This window comes from Sebastes fasciatus, chromosome 22 (assembly GCF_043250625.1).
Source record: "Sebastes fasciatus isolate fSebFas1 chromosome 22, fSebFas1.pri, whole genome shotgun sequence".
Classification (NCBI taxonomy): domain Eukaryota; kingdom Metazoa; phylum Chordata; class Actinopteri; order Perciformes; family Sebastidae; genus Sebastes; species Sebastes fasciatus.
In genome coordinates, this window is record NC_133816.1 from 3,301,069 (window position 1) to 3,329,054 (window position 27,986).

At 42.6% G+C, this 27,986-nt stretch overlaps 1 protein-coding gene across 3 annotated transcripts; it reads left to right on the forward strand.

Annotated features, from left to right (window-relative positions):
- LOC141761366 (protein O-GlcNAcase) lies at nucleotides 1–27,904 on the forward strand. Of its 3 annotated transcripts, none has more exons than XM_074624716.1 (17): nucleotides 1–200; nucleotides 3,523–3,574; nucleotides 11,013–11,110; nucleotides 11,334–11,464; nucleotides 11,556–11,727; nucleotides 11,812–11,910; nucleotides 15,017–15,286; nucleotides 18,061–18,147; nucleotides 18,253–18,716; nucleotides 18,801–18,975; nucleotides 21,568–21,624; nucleotides 22,010–22,095; nucleotides 22,223–22,327; nucleotides 23,357–23,448; nucleotides 23,574–23,763; nucleotides 25,721–25,880; nucleotides 26,858–27,904. In XM_074624716.1, the coding sequence occupies exons 1-17, from the start codon at nucleotides 158–160 to the stop codon at nucleotides 26,992–26,994; spliced, it is 2,418 nt and encodes an 805-aa protein (XP_074480817.1). In that variant the 5' UTR covers nucleotides 1–157; the 3' UTR covers nucleotides 26,995–27,904. The 3 variants fall into 3 exon arrangements, with proteins under 3 accessions (XP_074480817.1, XP_074480818.1, XP_074480819.1); XM_074624718.1 differs by lacking the exon at nucleotides 1–200 and adding an exon at nucleotides 400–567; XM_074624717.1 differs by lacking the exon at nucleotides 21,568–21,624.
- The last annotated feature ends 82 nt before the right edge of the window (nucleotides 27,905–27,986 follow it).

Genomic DNA, 27,986 nt, shown 5'->3' on the forward strand with positions numbered 1-27,986 from the left:
GGGAGAGGAGGAGAGGAGGAGGAGGTGGAGGCAGACCGAGGAGAAGCATGAAGAATATCCCCGGTATCTAAGCTACCAGACGGGGAGAACATCTCGTCCTCCCTCGCTCGTTAGGGGCCGACTGGAAGAGGAGGGAGGCAGCGAGGCTGAGGGCAGGATGGAGGACGAGAAGAAGCAGTTTCTCTGCGGGGTGGTGGAAGGTAAGAGCGGCCGACTTCATAACTGACCTCCTGTCACATCATGTGATTTATTTATTTGTTCTTACCTAGGGGGACACGATTTTGAACAGAGCACCGTTTGACCTATATATTTCTCAGCATCGGTTTGTCACTTACTGCAGGCTGCAGGAGTGGTGATGTGTGTATGGACAGTGACGTATACTGTAGGATGTAAAGGTCTTTATGAGATGATGATGCTGGTGATCAGCCAGGCTTGAAGTGGAGATCAAAGAGCAGGCAGTGGAAAAGGATTCAGTAATGTCTGGTTTCAAAGCTGCAGCCCGAGGAGAGGAAGGAAACACTCTGGATAAAAGCTGGAGGAAGTGAAGATGATGGGATGATACTGAAGGTGAAGATGATGACTGAGATAATGATAATGATGGCTGGAGACTGGGATGATTTGATGATGGAGATGGAGATGCTGGGACAGAGGATGATAGTGGTGATGATATGAATCGAATAATCGAATATCGGGATATTATGTTGTGATACTGTTTCGATTCTCAAAAACACTATTGATTTTTAACTAATAGTTTACATGCAAAGATGAACTAAGTCAAAGACATGCATCCTCTCAAAGTAGTGCCATGATGTTGTATGTTACAGGGACATAAATGCAGATCGCACTGTTTTGATTGCATAATAAAGTAAACATTTTGGCGGTATATCACAATATATCGCCTTACTAACAATATCGCCATATATTGAATCACAACCCCTGTATCGTGATACGTATAGTATCGTCAGATTCTTGCCAATACACCGCCTCTAATGACAATGACAAAGCACAATATAGACTAATTACATAACTAAATACATCCTCTCATCTCACAACCACACACACACACACACACAATATGAAGAAATTATGCTGCAAATATGCATCTGATTTTATGGAATACAAGTACCGACCCTGAAAATAAAACTAAAATATTGTTTTCTGTGTAAAAATCTGAAGGAAGACAGCGACGATAACAATCCAGTGAGAAGAGGTGATAAGCCAGATCTGTTCTGTCTGTGTCAAAGCTATATTCAGTGCTAACATTTGTTACTTTTTACAGTTGTGCAGTCACGATACCTGCACACTAAACTGTGTTGAGTAATTATGGAGATGATTATGTGATTTCATCACAGATTGACAGAAAGGTTGCTTGTCAAAACTGTTGGCATTTATGGTGAGAACAGATCGATATGCCGCTAAAATGAAGTGGAAATCTGCCTGTCATCTTTTTTTTTTACTGCTGATTAATCGATTACAGTTTTTCTCGATTGTTTACACACATTTTCTGAAAGCATGCCTCATAGTCTCAGAACTCTACACACAAATCAAAAAACACACACACAATGGGCAAAACCCCTCAATTCTCCTGCAAAATGAAACTTTACATTCAAAACAATGTTATTTCTTCTCAAAATGGTATTTTGTTTTCAAATGACACACACAAACCATCATATGAATAGACATTTATAAGAACCAGTTGAACACTGATGTGCTCAATGTAAAACACTATGATGAATGGAAAACACTTCTTCTCCATTCATCATAATGACTTAGGCCTTTTTTTTGTTCAGTGTTACACTTACTACAGACAGTACATACATAAGTGTGTTGTAAAATATTTTAGAATATTGTTTTTATACTCAGAACACACAAATACACGGTAACAAATATATTTTATTTCCCCCACAAAAACAATGTACACAGTGTACATCCCAACCAACACAAAGTTGCACATACAGTGGTCTACATACAAAACAACAGAAGAATTTACTGTATACAGTTACAGTAAAAAAAAAAACGAAAAAAAAAACTATGCTGCATCCTCTCTTCTGTTTCGGTCTGGCCACAGCACCTCATCCACATCACAAGCAATGTTTTCCCTGGCCAAGCAGCGGGGGAAATATCGCTTAGCATGTCGAATCCAGCCATGAAAAGCATCAACTGCTATATCTCCACATGCGTCTTCCAAAGCTTGGAGAAGGGGTATACGCGTTTGTGGATTTCGGTTATACACTTTCCATGATTGCTAATTGTAACACTGTGTGACAGGTGTTTGCCCATGTGATGAGTCAGTGTGCATAGTAGGGCAATTGACTTTAGAATTTTGAATGACAGTGTGTTCCTTGTGAAAACGAGATTTTCTTCATGAAAATTGTGCCAAATGCAGAGAATTGTGTGTAGTGTTTTGAAAAAAGTGTGTTTTAGAACTGCAATTTGAGTGTAAAGCAGGAATTGTGCTTGTAGTTTAGCAGAATTGGTTCAGGGGGTTGGTGCATGAGTTACATGTTGTGGTCATTGTGTGTCAAGTACCAGTATTTGTGTGTAAACAATTGAGAAAAACTGTAATGTCAGAGAACAGTGAAAAATGTAACTTTAAATGTTTAGCTTTGACCAAAACCCCCAAATATCCAATTCAAAAGCAGCAAATCCTCCCATTTCAGAAGGTGAACCCAGCAAATGTTTGGCATTTTTTATTAATTAAATGACTTAAACGCTTATTGATTCTTAAATGTTTCAATTAAATTGTTTCAGCACTGGTCTGTTTGTCCACTTTGCAGCTCTATATTTCTCACATAATCTGGTTTCACAGCCCTTTGGGATGTGTTTGTTGTGTAAAAATTCATATTGCAGTAATAATAAAAGCATGACACATCATGCAGCTCTAGCACGAACCCTTATTACTAATTCCTGGAGCCCCTCAAACCTGCGTGTTTCCCAGTCCCATGTGGTGGCATCCAACGGAGTTAGTAATTAGGTCTGGCTTAGTGCACACAGGTAAACGTGTCGCACACACGCACACCAAAATGCACACTCCCCACGTGCATACAGGAGAAGTCTGGATTGTTAGTGGATCAGATTTGCTTCACACTATGACCCACTTACTGTGCACACATATGCACGCGCACGCACACATTGCAGACTTATTCAAAAACACAAAGGAGGGAGAGGGACACTGGAGATGCTCCCATTTCTAAAAATAGAAAATGTGATGGAGAGTGGAGCTGGAGATGAATTATGCCTCCGCCAAACACAGGGGATGTGGCCGAGCAGGCCCTGGAGGAGCTTGCATCGTTTTATGTGCCTGTACGGTCAGCACCGTAGCTGATGACTGTCCAGTTTGTGATTAATTGCTACAGAGCTTGGAACAAAAAAAATAGTACAGCCATTAGAACCATATGATATGATATATGCTATGGAATGCCATGGTGCATAATCAGTGTTCATGCATATATCTGTCTGAATATAAAAAAAGGGGGAAATTTACAGCAAAGATATAGTGATGTGTGTATGTTTACTCTGCAGGTTTCTATGGGAGGCCCTGGACTATGGATCAGAGGAGGGTTCTCTTCCAATGGTAAGTCTATCGCCACTCATTATAGTAGCTTGCTGCACCCGATTCGACTGTTATCAGGCCATTAAATAGGCGTTATCAGTCGCTACAAGCACCATAGATGTGGATCATTGGGGGCCTACTACGCTGTAAAAGTGAAAGTGAAACTTAAAAGCAACACGTTCTAACATGTTGTAAAACTGAATGAAATGTCACGTTTTGAACACAAACAAAAAGGCTTCATTAGGTTTGGGCAACAAAACTACAACTTCATTAGGTTTAGGCAAAAAAAAACAGTTAGGTTAGGCAAAAAAATTACAACTTTTTTAGGTTTAGGCAACAACACTTCAACTTCATTAGGTTTAGACATAAAAATACACTTGTACCTTGCATTGTGTTTTGGGTTAAAATAACTACGAACAGAAAGACAACTACACATTGTTGGTTTCACACGGGATGCGAAATCCAGTCTCCGAGGTGAAAACCCTCCATCGTCCCGTCCATCGTCCTCGACAATCATCCCAGACCATCGTCCCAGACCATCGTCCCCGACCTTCGTCCCAGACCATCGTCCCCGACCATCGTCCCAAACCATCGTCCCCGACCATCGTCCCCGTCCATCGTCCCCGACAATCCTCCTCGACCATCGTCCAAGACCATCGTCCCCGACCTTCGTCCCAGACTATCGTCCCCGACCATCTTCCCAGACCATTGTCCCCGACCATCGTCCCAGACCATCGTCCCCGACCATCGTCCCAGACCATCGTCCCAGACCATCGTCCCCGACCATCGTCCCAGACCATCGTCCCAGACCATCGTCCCCGACCATCGTCCCAGACCATCGTCCCCGACCATCGTCCCAGACCATCGTCCCCGACCTCCATCCCTTATAGAGTTTCAAACTGTTTATACTACAGTGCCTGACTTCCTCTTCTGCTCCTGTCATAATTACTACAGTAGTTGGAGGTCACTGTTGTGTTCTTTTATACCTTCTTTCAGTGATCTACCATGTGCATAGATGATAAAACCTACTAGTGGGTGTAGTAGGCCCATTCTGAGCCACATCTATAACGCCTATTTAATAGCCTGACAACAGTCTAATCGGCTGCTTGTAAACTGTAATGAGCCTGCATGTACAGTACTGTATGTGAGCACAGGTGTCCATACATATGTGTGTTGTTGACCTGGTCAGAGGGGATGTTTTTGTGTGGTTGCTCTTCACATGAACAGCGTGAGCTCAGGAGCTACCGACCTGACGCCTGTGGGCTGATCCCAGCTGCATGCCTCTATATCAGTGCCAGGCAGGCCTGAGAGAAATCACTGAGGCAGAATGACTCCAAAGCAAAGGGCAGGCTCGTCCTCAGTCCTGAGGCTCAGCCATGGATGACAGGAGGGGCAGAGGGAGGGGATGGATACTGCATACTGTTCTAGTGGGAGCAGAAAGAGGGTCAAAGATGGTGACAGTCAGTCGGTCCACCACTTTGATCCAAACTGAAATATCTCAACAACTAATGGATGGATTGCTATGAAATATTGTACAGACATTCATGGTCCCCAGAGGATGAATGCTAATGTCGTTGGTTATCTCTTAATTTTAGAGTGCCATCATCAGGTCTAAAAGTCTAAATCTATAATTTCTATTTCTAGGTAACATTTTCTATAAAGTACAGCCTTAGCAGTAGCTCCAGACTTTTTGATTTTCATTAGGGCTGTCCTCGACCAAAGAAACTCTTACACGTCTTCCTAACATACAGCGAGCGAGCAAACTCTAGAGAATAAAGCACGAAAAATTGTCCAGATATAGTATGAGCAATTGATTAACTGTCAGTCACTGTCTGTTGATTTTTACCAATGAAAATAGGTTGGAGTGCATGAAACTTAAAGGGACTGTTTGTAACTTCTTACACGTATAAATCACCCGGGTCAGTGTACCATGCGCGCTCCTGTGTGGCTACGCTGTTCAGACAAGACTCCAACACAAACTACACGGAAGCACCAAAACCGCAAAGTTAAATCTAGTGAAGCCCGTCTTGCAAAATAGTGTTGGCCGCGGTCGGATGACGCGGGGGAGACCGTAGCTTTTGTCTCCAGGGCCGGAGTCTCTGCACCTCTGCCTGCTTGCCTTCACTCAGCTCGCTCCACCTCACGTGCATTCGCGCACACTACACACTGCAGAAGACCTCGTAGCTCTAATAATATCTAGTGAATGTACAGTGGTCGTTGTGCAGAAATAAATGCTGCAGCTCCTCCAGACCAACAGAGGTTTTCCGTGTCTTGTGAAGTGACGGGGCTCTGTAGCGAGAAATCATCGTCTCTGACCGGATGCCGGTGTCTCCCTCCGACTGCGGTCGGGAGGCTGAAGTAGGAAAAGCCAACACCAGGATCAGCAGTGATTCATGGAGAGACTTTTGTCTGGTCAGCTAACATTACTGCCAAGCAGCTGAAATATAGAGTGATATTGTGGTTTTAGTTGACGTGTGTCGCCTCACTGTTTTGAGCAATACTCGTTCATGTCTATTTAGAGCGAGCAAGCGCGACTCCGCCGCTGACTTTCGTTGACTTAATGGCCACAGGTGTCGCTGTTAACAAGCATTTCTGATTATTTCTGATTGATTACTAATCGATCAGCTGATTTTATCGACAGATCTGTGAATCAAAGTTTCTCCACAAAGAATCACACAAAAGCACCACTTTAGATCTTGTGTTTACCAGAGATGTGCTCATAGAAATAAGTCACTAAAAACGACTAATCGACTAAAGAAATCTTAGTCGATTTTGACCAAAACAACAGATTAGTCGATTAATCGACCAAAAGGGGGCAGCCCTGATGTTCAGTATCTTAAAGTTTGTCCATTTAATGGCACAAATATTCACTGTTTCCTCCAGAATGTTATGCTCAGGGTTGAAAACCCTCTACAGTAAAATGTACCTATTGAATGTTAAGTCTGCTGCCTTGCAAAGAAGGATGAAAGGTGAAAATTGTTTTCTCACCACATTTTCTTAAACTGGAATCAGTATATTTAAATCATCCTAATACAGAATGTAAGTGTCCTCGTGACCTTTTTACAGAAGGAAGACTCCGCTGTGCCCGTGGCTCTTTATTTAGCGACAAAAATGTTTTTCCATGCAGAGACCTTCACACCAGGGAGATGCTCAGCTCGGCACAACCACACTCTTTGTGTGGAGCGATACAGTGAGGATAGGCTCTCTTTTGCTAGCATCATGACGACACAAAAGCCATTTAAACCAGATAAAATCCCAAATGTTCTATACAGGATGAGTGCGTCGAGAGACAGTGATCCAGATCAAGTCAGCAGGGTTATCAGCCAAGTCTCTTTGAATCTCTCGACTAAACAAAACCAAGGCAGCTCCTTCCTTATTGAGACTGCCACAACAGTTCCGTCAACTCACAAAGAGACACACGATCGAATCAGCTCACAGTGATCTCCATGACAGTGAACTACTGTAGAAAACATGAACACACTGATAATGGGTGTCAAATATGAACTGATGCACTAATGAAGGATGTGGCATTCCCTTTTCATGTACATTTATGTTACCCCTTGTGTATACCTCGTTTGTTAGTAGGGGCCCAATTAATTGTTGATGACAGATCTTAGAGTGAAGTAAATCCCTTTTGGGAACGGTGACACAGTTTTGTAGCTCAACAGCCAATAGCGACAGCCGACTCTGTCCCTGGAGATCAGTTGTTCCCTCTGCTTTCCTCTGCACTTCAATATAGGGTCCAAATCATTACAGCACACATCTGTTCCTATTACATTATGATAAACTGTATAATTTTTTAGGGCTGTCAATCGATTAAAATATTGAATCACGAGTAATTGCAAATTAATTGTACATTTTTTTTATCTGTTCAAAATGTACCTTAAAGGGAGATTTGTCAAGTATTTAAAGGACACATATTTTAAAAAAGTGAGATTTCCATGATTTTTTGTATTATATTATTAGTAGGCTTAAGTCCTATATAAATATTGTGAAAGTATCGCAACACTCAATCCACAAGGAAATACACACAGCCCAGATTCAGAAACTCTGCATTTGAAACAAGCTGTCAGGATTTCTGTCCATTTGTGATGTCACAAATATTCAATATTTAGACCCTTTACACAGATTTAAATGTAAACATTCTAAATGTGTCCCAGTTTATTACTGGTTGCAGTGTGTGTGTGAATGTCATCAGCTGACAGGAAGTACACATGGACCCAAGCTGTTGCCTAGCAACGCAATTCTGTTGCAATTTCGTTGAACTGCGCTAAAACGGAGCGTTTCAGACAGAGGGTAAATACAGGCATATTCAGGCCGACAATAAAGACTTTTTTGAACAATACAGCATGTAAACATGTTCTAGTAGAAACACAAAATACAAGTATGAACCTGAAAATGAGCATGATATGGGACCCTTAATACTCTTATCAACATGGAAGTGGATAAATATGCTTGCTTTATGCAAATGTTGGAATATATTTATTATTGGAAATCAATTAACAACACAAAACAATGACAAATATTGTCCAGAAACCCTCACAGGTACTGCATTTAGCATAAAAAATATGCTCAAATCATAACATGGCAAACTGCAGCCCAACAGGCAACAACAGCTGTCAGTGTGTCAGGTGTGCTGACTTGACTATGACTTGCCTAAAACTGCATGTGATTATCATAAAGTGGGCATGTCTGTAAAGGGGAGACTCGTGGGTACCCATAGAACCCATTTTCATTCACTGATCTTGAGGTCAGAGGTCAAGGGACCCCTTTAAAAATGGACATGACAGTTTTTCCTCGCCGAAATTTAGCGCAAGTTTGGAGTGTTATTTAGCCTCTTTCGCGACCAGCTAGTATGACATGTAGTGGCGTTAAAACGAATTTGCGTTTGATAACCCTAATAATTTTGCAATAAAACAGACAATCAGTAACTAAAACCAAAATCACTATAATGTGTCCCCTAAACTTCTATTGACGTCAAGTTACTTTACCATCAGGATGAATTAGATTTCCAATACTCAGCAGCTGAGTGTGTGGGCTCCAGGCTTATTAATAGATCGTCTTTTTTTAGACTCAAGAGTGGGGTGCAGGCAAAATTCATACAATGAGCGTTGCATAAGTTTGGCAGATTAGATTTGTGTGTGTGTGTGTGTGTGTGTGTGTGTGTGTGTGTGTGTGTGTGTGTGTGTGTGTGAATCTGATTGTGTGTTTGAGGGAGGTAGGTAGCAGCTTTGTGGAGGCGACTTACACACCATCTGTCCAGGAAGAGAAGCAGGGAGAGAGCGAGAACATAGCCCGCCCACAAATGACAAGGATGATAAGTGCTGGTCCATGTCCAGAGAGAGAGAGAGAGAGAGAGGGAGAGAGATAAATATTCATGTTTTTGTGTGTGTGATGCAGCTATTGTTTCACTCCTAGTACTATGCTCTATTTATAATTCAGGAGGTCATTTCCTGTAACTGAGAAGGCCATGGGAGCCCTGCGATCAATACCGTGGATCTATTTTCTCGCCGCTTGTTGTTTTTCTGTTGTTTTTTTTCCCCTCCTTCTGTCCTCACCTCTCTCTCCAGGGCTCCTACAGTACATGACCAAGCTAATATAGCATATGGTGTATATATATATATATATATATATATATATACAAAGCAATAGATTATATTTTCAAAACATTTGAAAAGTGATTTGTGGAATTACCTCAAAGTTCTTGCTCTCCAGAAGGTTCATAGACAGATGCGTCAGACCTCTGACTGTGAAGGAAACAAAAAAACATATTTTAAGTTGTTATAAAGTGTTAAAGTCAAGCAGCTGTCAACAATGGTTACTGAAAAAAAAAAAATTCTTCCTATCAAATTTCTTCGTTTTCCCGCTTGTTGCAGAGTCACAGATTTAGCAATGAAATTACTTAAAGGTTCCATATTATAAAAAAGTGAGATTTTCATGTTTTTTTTAATAATAAAGCAGGCTTAAGTCCTATATAAATACTGTGAAAGTATTGAAACGCTCAATCCACGGAGAAATACACACAGCCCGTATTCAGAAACGCTGCATTTGAAACAAGCTGTCAGGATTTCTGTCCATTTGTGATGTCACAAATATACAAAATTTAAACCCTTTACACAGATTCAAACGTAAACATTCTAAATGTGTCCCAGTTTATTCCTGGTTGCAGTGTGTGTGAATGTCATCAGCTGACAGGAAGTACACATGGACCCAAGCTGTTGCCTAGCAATGCAATTCTGTTGCAATTTTGTCGCAATTCCGTCGAAATGCACCAAAACGGAGCGTTTCGGACAGAGGGTAAATACAGGCATATTCAGGCAGACAGTATGAGGAAAATAAAGGGTTTTATGAACATTACAGCATGTAAACATGTTCTAGTTGAAACACAAATACAAATATGAACCTGAAAATGAGCATGATATGGGATCTTTAAAGGTGCACTGTGTAATCCCTAGCCACATGCTCCAAAGAAATAGAAGGGCGGGCGGCTGGTTAGCTCAGTCGGTAGAGCGAGCGCCCATGTATCGCCAAGGCTCAGTCCTAGCAGCGGTGGACCCGGGTTCGAATCCGGCCTGTGGTCCTTTCCGCATGTCATTTCTCTCTCTCCCCCTTTCCAACACTCTATCCACTGTCCTATCAATAAATGCTTAAAAATGCCCCCAAAAAATAACTTAAAAAAAAAAGAAATAGAAGGGCAACATTTCACCTCTACTACTGGGTCCATACAATCTAAATTTACACTCATCAGTTATAAAAAATGTCAACTACTATCTAACAGCAGGGCAAGATTACGCAAAATTGAATTGCTGGACTGCTGAGGGCCGGTTAAAACAACACTGTTAACGTTAGCCATCGGTGTGTTTACCGTGCCACTCCGTGTACGTTTTGATAGTTTGTGTATTAGCATGGGTCTGGGGGTGTTAGAGACGAGGGAACAGCTTGTGTGGTGGCTCCGCGGGGACAGAGCTTCAGTTTTGCGGCAGTGGCAGCTTGGATAAGGGCCGGCGAAAAAAACAACAGCCCTGGGAGTCACAGCGGCTGGTGGAGTGCAGGCTCTAACCTGTGTATCGGCAGCAATGGAAGAACGAGGCGTGGGTGCGAGTCATTTTCTCATTTTCTCACTTTGGATTTAACCCAATAAACAAACAGGACTGAGGGCAGACTGGACGCTACAGTGACTCACTATCGCCTCAGGAACAAGTGTTATTACAAGACAGGACGGGCCGAGGCTAGCTGGTTAGCACGCTCAGTTCAGTAGATATCTCTGCAACACGATACATGGACGTCTTTGACATAACGTCAGCACCGTGACCTCTTCACATTCTGTTGATAAAGTTCATTTTTTGGAGTGTTTTAAACTAAAATTCTGGCCAGATCTTACACATTGCACCTTTAAACCTGCACTTCAGTAACATGTTCCCTCCCCATGCCTCCCCCTGTCCACGTCTTTCTGCGCCAGGATGCAAAGCTGGGGGTTGAACACCTACCTGTACGGCCCAAAAGATGACCTGAAACACAGACTGTTGTGGAGAGAAGTCTACTCTCATGAGGAGGAGGGTAAGAACATCCCATTCATCCATCTAATACGTCTGTTGATCCAAATAGAAAACCATTCATCTACCAATACGTGCATCCAAGTCATATTAAGTCTGATAAATTGTCTGTTTCAGATCTCAGGGCTGGAAATACCTCATTTTTAAATGAATAAATGTAATTTTGTCTCTCTTTAAATTTCAAACGCAAGATTTTCCCCCTCCTCTTTTCCCCATCCTGCTCTCAGGTCAGCTGCGTACTCTCATAAAGGAGGCCCAGTCGAGAGGTCTGAAGTTCGTTTACGCCCTCTCTCCCGGTCAGGACATTGTCTTCTCTTCTTCCTGTGATCTGACGCTACTCAAACGCAAGCTGAGACAGGTTATGTGACACAATAAGATAATGAATAAGGATTCCAGCCTCTGTTTCTTTTTCTGTCTCTCACACACACTCCTCTTCTCTCTGTCTCCAGGTATCAGACCTGGGCTGCCAGGCGTTTGCCATTCTGTTCGATGACATCGATCACTCCATGTGTCAGGCGGACAGCGAGGCCTTTTCTTCATTCGCCCACGCTCAGGTCACTGTAACCAATGAGATCTATCAGTTCTTGGGGGAACCACCCGTCTTCCTATTCTGCCCTACTGGTAGGAGAGCTGAACTGAATTGAATTAGAAAGTTTGAGATCTACAGAACCTTTTTTTACTGATGATGTTTCTCTCTCCCTGTAGAGTACTGTGGTTCTCTGTGTTCTCCCAGCGTATCAAAGTCTCCCTACCTGCAGACTGTTGGAGAGGATCTGCTGCCCGACATAACAGTGATATGGACCGGTAAATATGAAGTGATGAACTAATTATAACTGATGAAAATCTAACATTTAAACTGTCTTCTTTGCCACTCTGTACATAACGCAGCTGTATTCCTGCAGACATAAACCAGAGTCCTCTTCTTGTTTTGTGTTTTTTTAAGCCTCATTAGTTGACCTGCTAATAACACACTGGCAAATGCAAATGACATGCAGATAGGTACAGGCACAAATCCACACGCAACCTCCTCCAAAGACCAGAACAAAAAAATGATTTAGATGCACATCCACCCACACCAGGAAGTACACACACACACACACACACACACACACACACACACACACACACACACACACACACATGTACACACATCATCGCCTACTCTCTTTCAGTTCTTTTATGTAATTTTGTTGCTTGTCTTTCTGCCTCCAAGATAGTTATCATTTTCATTGGTTAATGTGACTTTATGAGCTTTTATGCTTGTTTTTCACTGGGGTTTGTGTTCCAACTTTCCAGATCTGGGGAGGAGTACTACTGTACAACATCAGCAGCATGAGCCCTAATGTCCAACAATTCCATTTCCATAGACGGCACTTTGCAGCCCGTCCACACAACTGATTATGAATAATAAATAACCTTTATAACCACCTTCCTCAGTGTAGCATCACTAGAAAAGAGACAAAACTCAGACAATTAAACTAAAAATTACCAACAATAAATAAACAGTGTATGGACACCACGGCGGGTTGCAAAAAGCATTATTAAATGTAAAAAGGACCAGTGTGTAACAATTAGGGGGATCTACTGGCAGAAATGGAATATCATATTAATAAGTATGTTTTCTTTAGTGTATAATCACAAAGAATCGTTGTGTTTTCGTTAGCTTAGGCTGAGCCGTTTCTATCTACATAAGGGAGCGGGTCCCCTCTCCACGGAGTTTTCCATGTTGCACCGCCATATTGCACAGCCATGTTGCACCGCCTTGTTTCTACAGTAGCCTAGAACGGACAAACCAAACACTGTTAACTTTTCCTGCTTGGGCTGGAGTCAATAACCTTACTTGCTCCCGCCCCTGCCGCTCTCGCTAATAATAATAATAATAATATCTTGGATTTATATAGCGCCTTTCATGAAACCCAAGGACGCTTAACAAAGACATAAATAAATACAACAAATGTAACAGTAGCTAGAGGCCATAGGCCTTGGTGAAGAGGTGGGTTTTGAGGAGTCTTTTGAAGGTGTCCAGAGATGGTGCGTTGCGGAGCTCTATGGGGAGAGAGTTCCAAAGTGTGGGGGCTGTCACACTGAAGGCTCTGTCCCCAAAAGTTCTCATTCTTGTGTGAGGGACGGAGAGCTGACCCGTGCCTGAGGATCTAAGTTTCCGGGGCTGTGTGTAAGGGTGGAGGAGGTCAGATAGGTACTGAGGAGCCAGGGCGTTGAGGGATTTGTAGGTGAGGAGGAGGATTTTGTAGGTGATGCGGGACTTGACCGGGAGCCAGTGGAGGTGGATGAGGGTGGGGGTGATGTGCTGCCAGGGCTTGGTGCGGGTGAGAACCCTGGCAGCCGAGTTTTGCACATACTGGAGCCTGTCCAGGGCTTTGCTGGGAACCCCGGACAGAACTCCATTGCAGTAGTCCAAACGGGAGGTGACGAAAGCGTGGATGAGGGTTTCTGCCACAGAGTCAGAGAGTGATTGCCGGAGACGTGAGATGTTTTTGAGGTGGAAGAAGGCGGATTTGGTGATGAACCTGATATGAGACTGGAATGATAGTGTTGGGTCCAGGATGACACCCAGGTTGCGGACTTCCGAGGATGGGGAGAAGGAACAGCCATCAACATCCAGGTGGAGATCTCCAACCTTCCGGAGCAGGGCCTTGGGAGCCACAACCATGAGCTCGGTTTTGTTGCTGTTGAGTTTTAAGAAGTTAGATGACATCCAGATTTTTATTGCATGTAGGCAGTTTACAAGTGACTGTGGGGGTAGCTGGGTGGATGGTTTGGTGCTGAGATATAGTTGTGTGTCGTCAGCATATGAATGAAAGCTGAGACCGTGGTGGCGGATGATCTGACCAAGGGGGAGCATGTAGATGGTGAAGAGGAGGGGTCCCAGCTCTCTTGCTTCACCACTCACTTCCAACGTACATACACTCTAGGCACTGGCTCTGCTCCAAATGACCTACGCGACTCTTACAACAACTGGTTCTCACTCTTCCTCACCTCACCGCAGATACCGCCAGATCTTACACACTGGACCTCTAAGCCACATCATTTAAGTAACCTGTTATTTCTTAAAGAATCAACGACAGAAACAACATCACCAAGGCAACGACACAGAGATGTGTAAACAGTATAAACTCCACATTGGCTGCAACCACAAACACGAATATTGAAGCGAAGGAGAGACTGCAGTGTTTACACGCCGCGTGGCACACACACACACACAACGCAACGTTGCTAAGCAACACAGTGGTCGTCGACGTTCTTATCTGGAGAGTTCAGTGGGTTTGTTGTACTCACCTGTCTGAACGTCTTTCTGTGAGCACTGTGAAGTCCTCCTTAATCTGGTCAGGGGTTCAACTTCTCTGCTCGTTCATTCTCAATACATAATATAACCAGTCCATTCAGTCTCTCTGGTCCCACTATAACCAGTCCATTCAGTCTCTCTGGTCCCACTAGATCCAGTCCATTCAGTCTCTATGGTCCCACTATAACCAGTCCATTCAGTCTCTCTGGTCCCTCTATAACCAGTCCATTCAGTCTCTCTGGTCCCACTATAACCAGTCCATTCAGTCTCTGTGGTCCCACTATAACCAGTCTATTCAGTCTCTCTGGTCCCACTATAACCAGTCCCCTCAGTCTATCTGGTCCCACTATAACCAGTCCACTCAGTCTCTCTGGTCCCACTATAACCAGTCCACTCAATCTCTCTGGTCCCACTATAACCAGTCCATTCAGTCTCTCTGGTCCCACTATAACCAGTCCATTCAGTCTCTCTGATCCCAATATAACCAGTCCAAGTTTCTCTGTCCTTCTCTGTAACTTATTTAAGTCTCACGTTGTTGGATGTGTGTTCCTCAAACCTTTAGGCCTCCACTTGTGAACCTTTCTCTTTCACTCTCGGCCCCCACAGGCAGTAAGGTCATCTCCAGGAAATTGTCTGTCGACTGCCTGGCTGAGGTGGAGTCCGTCCTCCAGCGCCCCCCGCTCGTCTGGGACAACCTGCACGCTAACGACTACGACTCCAGACGTCTCTTCCTGGGGCCTTTTAAGGGCAGGGAGCCTCAGCTGAGGAGCCACCTGAGAGGCCTGCTACTCAACCCCAACTGCGAGTTCGAAGCCAACTACATCCCTCTGCACTCGCTGGGGAGCTGGTACAGAGCTGGAAAAGAGGAGAGGAAAGGTGAGGGGGGGTCGGCGGAGGGAGGGATGGGGGCAAGAGAGGATTAATGAGCAGTTGGAGGGAAGGAGGAAGTAGCAGTGATGAGACAGGAGATGTCCCAAGTTAATAAAGTAATATTGGCTCTGCCAGACCAGAACCATGTACAGTTTGTCTCGTTGCTTCCTGGAGAAATGTCTAATAAACCAGTGTTGCTTGGCAACTAACACAATTTGGTCCAACATTACTTTCCTTAACAAATAGATTAACTTGTAGGAATTAAAGCTCCATCTGTTGTCTTGGACAAAGTTACTCAATAAGCTTTCAGCTCTAGCTATGTGGACTAAAAATATTTCCCAATCTTCATCTACTCTCACAGCAAAGTGGATCTATTTACACAAATGAAGAGATCATAGCTCTCAGATGCATTTATATTTCAAACAAAGTGCATATATTCTTTACCGTAAGACTTTGTGTTAGGACTCTATGATGGTGGAGCTTGGTTCACATTTATCGCATTAAATCTACTGTGACAGTAAAATACTCTGAGAACGCCGCCAGAGAAAGAAAGAGGAACCGAGGGGAGTTGGATAGAGAAAACCACCGGAGTGTGTCACGTCGGTCTGATGACGAGCAGGGAGAGGTGGCGGTGGAGGAATAATTGTGTGGTGTGATGAAGGAAGGAATGAGAAAAGAGAGGAAGGTCCCTCTGTGGAGGAGAAACAAACAAGGCGGAGGGCTGGATGATGAAGCTTCAAGGGAACGGATGAGAAGAGAGATGAAGGGCCAGGCTGGAGCCTGCGATGTGGATGGAAATGGAGGAGGGATTTTAATGATTACATGAGCGGGGGGTGAGGGGGACGGGGTAGAATGTGAAGTAATTACTGGATTCAGTCTTTTTGCGTGAGAGGGATCTGACTATGATTTCTAGTGCGTTCCAAATATGACTAAATGAATGTAAAAACAGGAAAGATGTCTACTTTATGCTGTTGGAAGAAGTAAAAGTTAGAATTAGGATCAGAGTTTAGATTAGACATGTAATTGTATTTTTATGTCTTCATTCCCACAGATCATTTTACAAATAGACATGACATAATAACACTCTACTCAGTCTGTTGACAGTTACAAATACTTGGGAATTTGGATGGACAAAAGTCTAAATTTTAAATGCCATATTGACCATCTAGCCCTAAACTTGACCCGCTGTATCACTCAGCCCTGAGGTATGTCACTAAATCTGACTTTAGGACCAATCATTGTACCTTATACGGCGTGGTAGGATGGTCATCCCTCACTCTGCGGAGGTTACAACACTGGTACATTTTAATCTATAAGATCATCTCTGGCAAACTTCCGACTTACTTAAGCCAGAAGTTTGTAATTCTCCAAAACAGTTATAATATAAGGTCACATAAATGGCTTCCGTTTAAAGGTCCCATATTGTAAAAAGTAAGATTTTCATATCCTTTATATTATAAAGGTGGTTTTAGTGCCTTATAAATACTGTGAAAGTATCGAAATGCTCAATATACAGAGAAATACACACAACTCGTTTTAAGAAATTGTGCGTTTGAAACAAGCCGTCAGGATTTCTGTCGATTTGTGATGTCATAAATATGTAATATTTAGACCATTACAGAGTTTTAAACGTAAACATTCTAAATGTGTCCCAGTTTATTTCCTGTTGCAGTGTATGTAAATAACTTCAGCTGACAGGAAGTAAATCATGGACCCAAGCTGTTGCCTAGCAACGCAATTCCGTTGCAATTCCGTTGAAATTAGCTAAAACGGAGCATTTCAGAGAAAGGGTAAATACAGGTATATTCAGGAAGACATCATGAGGAAAATAAAGGTTTTTTGAACACTACAGCATGTTCTATTAGAAACACAAAATACAAGTATGAACCTGAAAATGAGCATGATATGGGACCTTTAAAGTTCCTTCTATCAGTACAGAAGCTGGCAAAACCAGCCTGATCCACTATGGTCCTTGATCCTGGAACGATCAGGCAGGCCAAGGTTAAACTTGAGACCCTAATCTCTTTAAATGATTCTAAACAAAGAATAAAGGAAGTGGTCACTGCTAGCTGCAGTTGTTTCAATTAAATAGCAAACACATGACCAACATGCTGCACTGTTAACGCACTGTTTAATGATGTACTGTATTTTGTCGTGCCTTATTGTTGCTGTCGTGATTCAATGTTGTCTTTTTATGTGTTGGATGCTGCTATTTGACCCCGTCTTGGCTTTAGGTCTCACTTGTAAAAGAGGTTTTAATCTCAATGTGACTTCCTAGTTAAATACAGGTTATGTTGAGTACAGTATTTCCAGCATAAGTACAGTAGGGAATGATGGCAAACTACAAATGTCATGTTTCAGTGTTAGTCCTGTAGAATCTCGCAGTAAAAATATATGTTCTCAGTTCAGCTACTGACAGTAGCTTCAATAGACCAGCAATGTGTATAGGTCCTGTTAGTGCATGTGTATATGTATCTCGGGCCTGTGTGTAATGTGTAAAAAAATAACAACCGAGTGAAAAAAATGAATTTCCCCTCAGGGGATCAATAAAAGTATAAAAGCACAAGATAAGCAGTGTTCTGAGAAGGGTGTGTGTCTCCTTTCCGAGTGAAGCATAAAATATTGCAGATAAAGGAGAGGTACGTGTCATTGACATGTCCACCAGAACATGTCAATGACTGACTGTGCACAGGAATGTAAGATAGGTGGTTTCCCTACTGTGTGAATATGAGTGATTTAGTATCCTCATATCTAATAACAGAATGCTATTTGTGCTCTAGAGGAGGAGTGTGACTACTGTCCTGATAGAGCTCTGTCCGCTGCACTACAGGATTGGATGGAGGAACTCAACCAGCCACTACAAGCAGGTAAAAAACCTGCCCAGCCACTTTCATGACCCAGTTTATAGCACTGTTGACCACAAACTGACCAGGTTTGGCCAGCGTTTGTAACACAACCTGTTTTTTTTACAGGTCGGCAGAGCACACGATCAGACCAGCGTTCCTCCGCTCCGTCAACTCGCTGCAAAACTCCAGACAGATCCGACTGCTCTTCCACCTTAAGAGGAACCTCCGCCGTGGCCAAGCTGCCTGTTTTCCCCCTGAACTCCAGCTCGCCCCCATCGTCCCCCACTAAGGTCAAGGGGGACACGGAGGGACGAGAGGGGGAGAAGAAGAGGTCGAACCAGCCTAGTCAACCTCAAGGATCCAGGCCTGGTGCACCCCCTGGTGGAGGCAGGGGACAGAAGGCCCAGGGTTGGGGGCTCTGTGGAGGGAAGGGCCTACTAAGTGAGTCCCAGGTGCGGCTACTGGTTGGTCTTTATTATCTGCCCCACGAGCACGGCCCGTCCGCCCAGAAACTACTGCAGGACCTGACCTGGCTGAAAGCAAACTGCCACCTGGTCAGCGCCAACAACAAGAAGACGCCACCTCAGAAGGTCAGCGTGTGTTTTCTTTAGATTGCTTGTTGGTGAAATTTATGGACTGCGTGTATCATAAATGGGAGTGTTTGTGTCCCTCAGATTGACGAGTGGCGTGGCCGCTCCTCCAGGGTCCTGTCCCTGTGTGAAGACATAGCACAGCTCCACTGCAGCGTGGTGGGAGGGGCCAACAGGGCGGTGCTCTACGACCTTTACCCTTACGTGTGGGACCTGAGGAACACGGCTCTGGTGGCAAAAGCATTCATATGCTGGCTGGGTGAGTGTAAAGAGAAGCAGGGAAACTCTGAGATACAGAATAACATAATACTGCTACAGTATATTATAGTATACCAACATTTAGTATGCTATTCTGTTCTTCCCTATAGAGCGCTGCAGGAATGAGTCCTAAAACCCAGAAATGAGTCAGCATTGTAGCACTTCCGGTACCCCCGTCTGGAAGTCAATGTTTTTTTTAGTTAGATGCCTGAAATAAGGTCTGTGGTTAACACAAGCTGAACTGATTTTTGTTCTACGGCATAAAATATGTCAGTAAATACACTCCTGAAGCCTTTACGTGTCTTACAAAAGAGGTGGTTGCTAACAAGTGGCTAAATGAAACGACTAAACGTCTTCACGCCGACTCGTCCTCCGTTGTTTATACTTGCGTTCATGCGACCGTGGTGTAGTTCGTTTATAGCTTAACGTTAGCTTTTTACTTCTGGCGATTTTATTCGCACTTCAAAAATCATAAAGGTGGTGTTCATTAGTGGAGATTATCTTGCTGAACAAAACGTGTAAGTATCATAGGCGTTTGTTTTCCACAGAGCTTATTTTCTGCAATAATCCAAAACCCAATGGAACAATCCCACTGGCTTTTTGCGGAGGGAACCCAGGGCGATGCTAACTTCCTGGTTGACCAACAAAAATACGTCATCCCCGCAGCACTCTATTGATAGTTAAAATAGTACAGAGTTTCTCAAATGGGGTTACTAGTACCCCTAGGGACTTTGGAGTTTGGAAAAATCTTAAAGGTCCGATATTGTATATAAAGTGAGATTTGCATGTCTTTTATATTATAAAGCAGGTTTAAGTACTTTATAAATACTGTTTAACTATTAAAACGCTCAATATACAGAGAAACACACACAGCCCGTATTCAGAAATTGTGTGTTTGAAACAAGCCGTTTGGATTTCTGTCCATTTGTGATGTCACAAATATACAATATTTAGATCATTACGAGGTTTTAAACGTAAATATTCTAAATGTGTCCCAGTTTATTCCTGGTTGCAGTGTATGTGAATGAAATCAGCTGACAGGAAGTATGCATAGACCCAAACTGTTGCCTAGCAATGCAATTCCGTTGCAATTCCGTTGAAATGCACTAAACGGAGCGTTTCAGAGGGTAAATACAGGTATATTCAGGCAGACTGTATGAGGAAAATAATGTTTTTTTTTAACATTACAGCATGTAAACATGTTCTAGAAGAAACACAAAATACAAGTATGAACCTGAAAATGAGCACAATATGGGACCTTTAATTAAAAAATATCAGTCATGCATAATTCCTAAAATAATTATACTATTGAAAAAATGTTTGATAAACCACATTTCATATTCAATATTCCTATTTTCAGTGCAATCGTTAACTGCAGTAAATTGACAACAAACGCATTTTTATTTTCTACCAAAAATGTTTTGCGCCAGTTAGGGGGGGCACCCCTTCTGAAAACATATTTTCAAAGGGGGATACATTATTAGAAAAGTTTTAGAACTATTAAACTAATTGATGGAATACTAATATACCAGTAGTTTGCTGTGCTTTACAACCCTATAATATTTTGCCTATAGTATGGTATGCTACAGTATAGAATAACATAGCACAGTATAGTATACAGTAGTGTTGTACGCCAATTGTATGTTATGCTATACTACTCAATAATACTTTGCATATAGCAGGGGTCAGCAACCTTTACTATCAAAAGAGCCATTTTAGGCAAATAAAAAAAATCTGCCTGGAGCCGCAAAACATTTGAGCATTGTGATGAAGGTAACACAGCAACAACTAATGCAGTGAGGGCCAAAGTGCAAATGTATGATGGAGTATTAGGGCCACATTGATGGGAAAAAAATCTGAGATTTCGAGAATAACGTCATAATATTACGAGAAAAAAAGTCGTAATATTATGAGAATAAAGTAATAATATTACGAAAAAAGTCAGAAGTTTACGAGAAAAAAGTTGTAATATTACGAGAATAAAGTCATAACTTTACAAGAAAAAAGTTGTAATATTACGAGAATAAAGTCATAACTTTACAAGAAAAAAAGTTGTAATATTATGAGAATAAAGTCATAATATTACGAAAAAAAAGTCAGAAATTTAGGAGAATAAAGTCAGAAGTTTAAGAGAAAAAAAGTTGTAATATGAGAATAAAGTCATAACTTTACGAGAAAAAAGAAAATAACACGTAAAATTCCTACTTTATAAACCTATGACTTTATTATCGTAATATTACGACTTTATTCTCAAAATCTCAGATTTATTTTTTTTCCTCAATGTGGCCCTAATACTCCGTCGTACCGTCGTACTATAGACCTACAACAATGATAAATAAAATTGAAAATGTAAACAAAAGAACAGTTATTCATTTCCACTAATTTTTTCAAAAAATCCACAGGGAGCCACTGGAGAGGAGCTAAAGAGCCACATGTGGCTCCGGAGCCGCAGGTTGCAGACCCCTGGTCTATAGTATAGCATATCATAAACTTAGTATACTACAATATAGTGTAGTATAGTATATACTATATTTTTGTTATACTACCATACTATACTATAATCTAACCCCGCCCACTCACCTATCTGACTCAGATGGACGAGTGTTGAGTGACAGCTCCACCCTGGGCACCTGGAGGAACTGCTTCCACTGTGAGTAGACACCACCTTTTAACTCTTCGTCTCCCCGTCTCCGCCTGGAATAACGAACCACAAAGTAGCCTCTGCTGCAGCAATTATTCTCATCTCAAATAAATTCAGTCTGAAAAGTTTCCACTATTAACCCGACATCCAATTATTATTTCTCAGCACTAGCTTTAGTCTGGAGCTCAGCAGTTATGCTTCAATTATTTATGACAGCGGCATAAAAAGAAGTTCATTTCAGCTGACATCTCTTGAGGAGCTGCAAAACACTGAACTTTTACGCCGGCATGAATATTTAAAGCTGTGCCATCGTTTTACATCTGCGCTGGCATTTTTTATTGGCCCCTAACCACATGATGTCACCCGACTGACATGTGGTTCTTGTCCGTGATAGGGTGCGGGAAGACCACAGGGGCCGACCTACTGGGAGTGGAATCAGAACCGTGGGCGTTCAAAGGGGGCGTGTCTGGGGAGGTGCAGGTAGGGGCTGTGTTTGTATAGCATGTCGTTTGTTGTGTAACATATTGTGCATGTGTGCACGCTGGTACTCTTATTATGTGTCATTGAAGCCTAACGTCTGTGTGTGTGTGTGTGTGTGTGTGTGTAGATGCTTCTCCCAATAGGCAGCAGCAGTGACCTCTTCACTCATCCTCCTCCTCTCTTCCCTACCTCTCGTCTCTACAACATCAGGCCCTACCATGGCAAGGACAAGGTACGCCCACCCGTGGAAACCGCAGAAAAACTTGGGGAATGAACCAGGAAGGAAGAACATTTTAGGTCATGCATACACTCTGATTTAGGGATAGAAAGTCTTGATGATTTATGGAATTTCCTGCCAGAGGACAGAGAAATGTTGCAATAAGGGCTGTCAATCGATTCAAATATTTAATCACAATTAAACGCATAATTGTCCATAGTTAATTACGATTAATTGCAAATTAATTTTTTTATCTGTTCAAAATGTACTTTAAAGGGAGATTTGTCAAGTATTTAATCCTCTTATCAACATGGGAGTGGACAAATATGCTGCTTTATGCAAACGTATGTATACATTTTTTTTTATTGGAAATCAATTAACAACACAAAACAATGACAGATATTGTCCAGAAACCCTCACAGGTACTGCATTTAGCATAAAAATATGCTCACATGCTAACATGGCAAACTGCAGCCCAACAGCCAACAACAGCTGTCAGTGTGTCAGTGTGCTGACTTGACTATGACTTGCCCCAAAACTGCATGTGATTATCATAAAGTGGGCGTGTCTGTAAAGGGGAGACTCGTGGGTACCCATAGAACACATTTACATTCACATATCTGGAGGTCAGAGGTCAAGGGGCCCCTTTGAAAATGGACATCACAGTTTTTCCTCGCCAAAATTTAGCGTTACGTTTGGAGTGTAATTTAGCCTCCTTCGAGACAAGCTAGTTTGACATGGTCCATGGTACCAATGGTTACCGTTTTCTTGTTTCATATGATGTATCTTCACTCTAGCTTTAAAACTGAGCCCACTACAATCTAAAAATTGCAAGTTGCGTTCATGTGTTAAAGAAATTAGTGGCGTTAAGACAAATTTGCGTTAACTTTGACAGCCCTAGTTGCAAAATAAAGGACCTAGATTATTCAGATTCCTGTATATTTACACACTGTTGTGAGGAAACATAATGGTCTACTAGTCTGGGTCATCTCTCAAAATGCTAATATTTTTTTAAATGATTTTTCTCATTGTGTGTGAGTGTAGTTGGAGTTGTATCGGATGGTGCGCCAGCTCCACCTGAGGACTCAGGGCGGCCAAGAGTCCAGTGTTGCTCACCCAGATGTCGTAGGAGACAGGTGTGTGTTTGAGAGAGAGAGAGAGAGAGAGAGAGAGAGAGAGAGAGGAGATAGAGTAGTCTTTATCGTATTTGAACACTATACTCACATATTGTTAAAACAGTAATGTCCTTTCATTTCCGTAGATGTCTCGGTCCGTGCCTGGCGTTGTGCCCGGAGTACTGCTTCATCCTGGAGGATGAGTTGGGCGTGTGCGGCTGCATGTTGGGCATCTTGGAAGTTCGCTCCTTTGCCAAGCGGTGTCAGGCCAGCTGGATGCCTGCCATGAGGGACAAATACCCACCTAAAGGGGGCAACACACAACCCAAAACACAGGTGAATATGTGGAGTAGAAGAAGTCATTAAACATCCTTCTTTTTTAACCATAACTATTATGAAGGGCACAGGAGTGTGACTATGTTACAGACAAGATTTCAGTCAAATAACTTTTCCTCTTGTTTGATGAGACATGTTTGGAGTACACGATTGTGAATTTAGGACAGTTACATTAGTAGAGTATCTCTGTCGAAGAATGGGAGGCGATAACACACTCGGTTACAGCGTCGCTGTTGCTCGTCGTGACAAACAGTTGGGTGAAATCAGGCAAAGAGCCAAACGGAGCCGGTGGTGAGCAGCAGGACAGTCAGTCCCTGACATCTGTGGAGGACTTATCTGCCCACTCTGTGCGTCATGGTGCACGCTGACATTATTCACACTGCAGCCGCAGGTGGACGAAGGTAGAAGCATCTGTTCCTGCTGTATCAGACATGGAAACACAACAACATGTTTTTTTATTATAAAGCAGGCGTAAGTCCTATATAAATACTGTGAAAGTATCGCAAAGCTCAATCCACAGGGAAATACACACAGCCCGTATTCAGAAACTCTTTACGCAGTTTTAAACATAAACATTAAAGATGTGTCCCAGTTTATTCCTGGTTGCAGTGTTTGTGAATGTCATCAACTGACAGGAAGTACACATGGACCCAAGCTGTTGCCTAGCAACACATTCCTGTTGCAATTCCGTCGAAATGCGCTAAAACGGAGCGTTTCAGACAGAGGGTAAATACAGGAATATTCAGGCCGACAGTACGTTTTTTTTTAACATTACAGCATGTAAACATGTTCTAGTAGAAACCCTAAATACAAGTAAGAACCTGAAAATGAGCATGATATGGGACCTTTAATACGTGTTTTGTGAGCATCTCAGACAGGAAGTACATTAGACTAATCACATAGGTCTATGTCTACAAAATAAAAGCTGCGGCTACAGCAGATACTCTGTAGATGTTACAAGGCATTTAAAATAAATTTGGTGAAATTTGAATTTATGATAGTTATTAGTCTTTATACTGTCTGTATGTAATTTTGTTGTTAATTGCTGGGTGACTTGAAAAATCTAATGTGTTCTTATAAGGTGCCATCAGTCAAATATGACCCATTAGTGATATCTAGTGGCAGCTGTTGGAAACTACAACAACGTAGGAATATGCATGGCATACAGTTTTTTTTTTTTTTTTTAAAGACTCCAATGCCACACAGTCAGACAGATATTTGTCCAGACACTCTCAGAGTAAACTGTTGGCACTGTCCTCATTGTCTCAGATGTTTAAAATAATCAATTTATAGGTCCCATATCATGCTCATTTTCAGATTCATACTTTATTTTGTGTTTCTACTAGAACATGTTTACATGCTGTAATGTTAAAAAAAAAACATTATTTTCCTCATACTGTCTTCCTGAATATACCTGTATTCACCCTCCTGTCTGAAACGCTCCGTTTTAGTGCATTTCAACGGAATTGCAACGGAATTGCGTTGCTAAGCAACAGTTTGGGTCCATGTTTACTTCCTGTCAGCTGATGTCATTCACATCCACTGCAACAGGAAATAAACTGAGACACATTTAGAATGTTTACATTTAAAACTGTGTAATGGTCTAAATATTGTATATTTGTGACATCACAGATAGACAGAAATCCTGACGGCTTGTTTCAAACGCACAATTTCTAAAAACGAGTTGTGCGTATTTCTTCGTATGTTGAGCATTTCGATACTTTCACAGTATTTATAGAGCACTCAAACCTGCTTTATAATATAAAAGATATGAAAATCCAACTTTTTACAATACGGGACCTTTAACAATATTTCTTAACTTTTCACAATCCTCCATCAAACAAGCACTGACAAGAAAAATGGCCAATCATTTAAGCTGAATAAGACATTGACTTCCAGGACTTTACCTATCACCAGTAACATATTGTGAGAATGTCCTCTGCTTTGCTCTGTGCAGGACCTGATCCAGCTGATGGAGGAGGACCAGGGAGAGTACCCAGACTCCCTCCTCTATCACTTCCCCTCTCAGCTGCGACTGGACGCCCTGCCTGAGCTGGTGGACGTCAGCGTCAGCCGCACCCTGCTCACCGCCCTCCTCACCGCACTCAAGGCCAACGGTAAGGACAGGGTGTCATTGCATGAGTGTGTGTATGCATTTGCTTTAAAGGGGACATATCCTGAACACCGGAGTTTTGGTCGGAGACGGTAACGTTTCTCTCTGCGGAGCCCCGTCACTTCACAAGACACGGGAAACCTCTGTTGGTCTGGAGGAGCTGCAGCAGTTATTTCTGCACAAACGTCCACTGTACATTCACTAGATATTCTCAGAGCTAAACTAACTCTTCTGCAGTGTGTAGTGTGCACGCATGAACGTGAGAGTGGAGCGAAGGAGTGTGAACGAGCGAAGTGTGCGACCGTGGCCAACACTGTTTTGCAAGACGGACTTCACTAGATAGAACTTTGTGGTTTTGGTGCTTCAGTGTAGTTGTTGGAGTCTGAACAGCGTAGCCACACGCGAGCGCGCATGGGACACCGACCCGGATTGATTTATACGTGTAAGAAGTTACAAACAGTCCCTTTTAAACTTAGGAAAAGCACCATTAACCATCACTTCTGACAAAATGAAGTTATCTGGTAAAACATCAAATGTTGTGTAAAATATTCACATACCTCTGTGCAGCATGCAAAACCTACTCTGGAGGACTCTCTCGTTGATATTAGCAGTAGAGTAGTGCTCACTGGCTCAAGGCTAAAGAGAATAGCAGAAAAATTATGGAGGGTTGAAGTAGTGTCATAATACCACTTAACTTTAGCGTGTTGAGCTGCCTGTATATGTTTTCACACTATTAAATTCAGTAGTTTTAAAATATTTCTTTGCCTGCCTGCTGGGGAGCTGAGTGTTGAAATTCTGTGTTTTTTAAAATGTTCCATGACAGACCACCTCAGACAAACAGGTTCGGTGTGGTGCATTGTGTGCATTTTGTTCTTTTGACTTTATTTTATGTATAATAGGATTTGTGCATTTTTATGTTTTCAGCTGGAGAGCAATACCTTTTATTTATCCGTATTGAAAATGTCTTTTCTGTGTGTGCAGGTTCTCAGGGTGTGTTCTGCGAGGTGCAGCCGACCGACCGTCAGCGGATGGAGTTCCTGACGAAACTGGGCTTCCTGGAGATCCTCAGAGGAGAAGCCAGGAGCAGAGAGGGAGTGGTGCTAGGGAGGCTGCTCTGAACATAAACACACACTCACACACATACACACACCACCAAAAACAAGACACTAGCACTCACGCAGTAGATACACAGAGGCACTTCTTGCAAACACAGAAACAGAGTGTTTAGTACAGCACAGACACGCAGGATTTCTCCGTCAAGACAGAAAACGTATCTTTAAGGGGACAATCCTGGATTCGTGTGAGTCTGTGTGGCAGCCGTAATGGGGATGAACCCAGAGATTTCTGGGGGATTTACAAAATATAAAAAATAAGCTTCAGTTTAAACCTTCAGCAGAGCTGTGCTAATCTATCTCGGATTCCACCCCCTGGCTACGGATTACAAGATTTAGTCACAAGAAAGTCAACAACGGAATAGTTTGAGATGGGAGCAGAGCAGTAGATCACGGCAGCTGATCATTTACCAGTCCGCTCTCTATATAAGGCACCCTTTCGCGGCGGTATGAGACGCACCGGGCGTTCCATTAACTACAATGTAAACCCGTCCATGGCAACGGTTAACGCACAGGGAAACTGCTGTGGTGACGTAGTTTAAATAGCAAGAAGACACACAGGGTGGGCAGGAGGGGAGGTGGATGGGTCCATCAAACACAAGGTTTTCATCCAGGAGACAGCTGTTCATTTGTGTCTCATGTTCACAACGTCCAGTCACGTGTGCACTGTAAAAAACGTAATATTTTTAAGCCCAACCATGTTGTTTTTTCCTAAGCCTACCTGAGGCCTGTACTACGAAGCAGGATTTGGCGTTAGCGAGGTAACTTCAGGTTTAACCCTTCAGGGTTTTCCGTCCTACGATGGTGGTTCACTTCTTACTGGGGTAGATCGCCATGGTAATTTATGCTGAACAGATAACCTGCTCCGGAGCAGGTTATGTTCCAGATAAGAGAACTCGTATAAAAGCCGCCTACTGACCAATCAGAGCTCTGTGCGGGGATCGTATGGTAATATTACGCAAATAAAAAAGTTTAAGTCATAATCCAGGCTAAAAGCA